The sequence below is a fragment of the Phytophthora parasitica genome, assembly GCF_000247585.1.
Source record: "Phytophthora parasitica INRA-310 unplaced genomic scaffold supercont2.30, whole genome shotgun sequence".
NCBI classification, from domain to species: Eukaryota; Oomycota; class Peronosporomycetes; order Peronosporales; family Peronosporaceae; genus Phytophthora; species Phytophthora nicotianae.
The window spans coordinates 645,032-648,147 of record NW_008649016.1 but is presented as its reverse complement, the minus strand read 5'-3'; the positions used below and the strand labels follow the sequence as shown (position 1 = coordinate 648,147).

The 3,116-nt window shown below is 56.5% G+C and overlaps 1 protein-coding gene across 1 annotated transcript; it reads left to right on the top strand.

Moving 5' to 3' along the window:
* Window positions 1-285: 285 nt before the first annotated feature.
* Window positions 286-2,121, top strand: PPTG_12542 (hypothetical protein; the record flags this gene model as incomplete). Its single annotated transcript, XM_008908587.1, has 1 exon — window positions 286-2,121. One exon carries the CDS (start codon window positions 286-288, stop codon window positions 2,119-2,121), a length of 1,836 nt encoding a protein of 611 aa, XP_008906835.1.
* Between the last annotated feature and the right edge of the window lie 995 nt (window positions 2,122-3,116).

Below are 3,116 nucleotides of genomic sequence, written 5' to 3'. Positions count from 1 at the left end.
CTTTCCTGCTGCTTACACAGAACAGACCGTCCATCAATAAACTCCCGTTTGCCGCCGACTCTGTAAACTCTGTACCTTGATGTCAAAGCAGAGCAGAGACTTGTTGAAAGGCAACATCGACAATCGCAACGCAGCGACGCTACCATTCTCAATCCCCAGCGGGTCACAACGCACTGGCGGTGGACAAGCCCTTGGCCAAATAGGTTGGGCAGCACTTGACAGAGTGCTTGCAAGTTCATTCGAGGTTTTGCCTTCTATCAACCACATCTCGACAACCTGGCAGCGATGAAGTCAACCTTATCCTTTGGTCTCCTCGCCACAGCGACCACATTCGCTTTCGCCAATGCCGACGAGTACTTCACTGGAGATGGTACCGCCTACACGCTCGGCGACACCAGCTCCGGAAACTGCAACATGATGTCGGCTCTCAACTTCGCCACCACCGACTACGCCGCTTTGAACAACGAGCAGTGGAGTGGTCTACAGAACTGCGGCCGCTGCGCTGAGGTGTCGTGCGCCGACAAACGCTGCGCTGACCAGACGAAGTCTGTCGTGGTGCAGATTCTCGACCGTTGTCCCGAATGCAAACATGGTGACCTCGATCTGTCGCCGTCCGTCTTCAAGACGCTTACCGGATCCCATCCGTCCCGGTACACTATCAAGTGGAAGTTCGTGGACTGTCCGGTGGCTGGTAATGTCAACTACTGCCTCAAGGGCGGCAGCAACAACTACTGGACGGCCATTCAGCCGACCAACTGTGCTACCGGTGTCAAGAGTCTGAAGATCAATGGTCAGGACACGAAGATGCTCGATGGTGCTTACTATTATCTGCTTGATGGCGCGGGCACGTCCCAGACCGACCTGTCGAGCGTTTCGGTGTCGCTAACAGACATCAACGGTGTGTCTATCACGGACAAGGTGTCGTTGAGTGCAGGTTCATGCACGAAGGGAACCCACCAGTTCCCGTCGGGTGGCAAACCGTCAAAACCTTCGACCAACACGTCGACCCCCACCACTGCACCGAAGCCTACCACGGCCACCCCGACGATGGCCCCGACGGCGGTACCGACCAAGGCTCCAACAAAGGCCCCAACTGCCACCAAAGCACCGACGCCCACGACACCTGCCCCTGTCCCGACCACCTCGACGCCGACGACGGATGCCCCTGCAACTACGGCTCCTACATCTACCACGCCGTCAGGTTCAGGTGAAGATGGCTCACAGACTCAACAGGACACTGGTTCTTCCAGTGGAAACGACGATGTGAAGCAATCATCCCAGCAGGCCTCGAACTCTGGAGACGAAGAGAGCCCGGAGCAGAGTATTGAGCAGGGCCCTAGCTCGGAGAGCAACGACGTGGAAACCCAGGCTCCGACCACAACTGAATCGCCCGATGTTCCTGCTACGGTCGTGCCTTCAGCGCCGTCGTCATCGGCTTCGCAACAGTCAGGCTCCACGCCTGAAGACGACGAGAACCAGTCACCTGAGCAGCAGCAATCGACTGCGGCAAGCGAAGACGGCAAGATCGAATACTCGACATCCGAGCCAACGCTTCCCCCCGCCCCGTCGACGGACGTCCCTCAGCAAGGCGAGACGGAAACCTCTTCCTCGGCGTCTACCTACATGGACTGCGGCAGCTCAAACCACCCCTATGAGCAGAGTCCAAGCTCGTCCAACAACGGCAACCCGATCCAGGATGATACCGACAACTCCACACCGATTCAGCAGTCGGGTTCCACGGCCCAGAACGATGAGTCTCAAGTTACCCAGCAGGATCCCGACTCTGTGGATAGCAAAGGCTCCACGGCCCAGAACGATGAGTCTCAAGTTACACAGCAGGATCCCGACTCTGTCGATAGCGAAAGCTCGACTGTCGACAATACCTCAGGCCCGGTTACCGGCGATCTCGATATGGTGGACGCACAGTCCGGCCCCACTGACGAGGACCAGACTGTCCAACAAACATCAAGCGATGTTGGTGCGGATGCCAACTCCGAGACCCCCGAGCAGACTAGCAATGAGGACGGCGAGGTCGAGACCCCCGAACAGGAATCGTCGAGCGGCAATATCGAGCCTACGGATACCCCTAGCAGCACCGGAACTGCCAACTGCCCTATGTAAGCAATCACCTGCATCGTACAGGTAGAACCATTCGTGTCTAGTAGCTCTACAAGTAGAACCGGCATGCTTATTGCATGGCCCAACCAGTCGTACCGGTAATGTCATTAACATGTCAAGTGTTTACCACACCTTCACAGTCTAAAAAGTGTCGATGCATTGAGCTGTTCGTCCTGCAAGCCACTCGATGGCCAAAGGATTGGATGTGGCGATCTTCCTGTCGACAATTGACGTGCCTGTCAGTGCCAGCAGATGGAGGACACTATGCCAACTTGATGGGGTGACCTTGTGGCTACTCCTAGCCGTCCACCTGGCGTGTCTTATCCATCTGTCCATCCAAGACAAAGAGTGCCCCGAAGAGAGAAGTGCAGCTCTTTACCCGAAGATCCATCAACGAATGCCCCTCGCTTTGTCCTCTGTGCCCCAAGAAATGAGCCACCACATGGACAGTCGTGATAGCGCGTGGATTCGGCTCTGCATGGGTTAACCTTTGCGTTGGGACCACCGTAGCCCCATCGACAAGCCTGTTCGTGTATCAGTGTTGACCGTTTTCCAAGGATTCTTCCCTGAACTTCACGCTCGACAAGCTCCGAGTCGTCATCCACCGAAGACATGTACCGCAACTTGACCAGCACCGCCGCATGTTCAGCCGTTTCGGTACGGAGCGCCGCGCCGTCTGGAAGTATTGACAGGCACATTTCGGTCCGCGGCACCAGCTGGGCGCAGCCTGTCCAGCCGGCAGCCCAAGACGATCCAGCGGCCTTATGATCCCCTCCTCTCTCTTCAGACAGGCAACTCTCTGCCTGCTCTCTGCGTAGGAAGCGGCTTTCATGTCGTCCTCCATTCCCGCATTTGCCGTCCGTCGAGCAATTGAAAAACTCGAACGTCGGACTCCATTCGCGTCGCCGGACAGTTATCATTGACAGTATTTTCACTAGTATGAAGTCGTTCTCATTGATCGCGACGGCGATTACCCTGGCGGTGACCAATGCCGACGA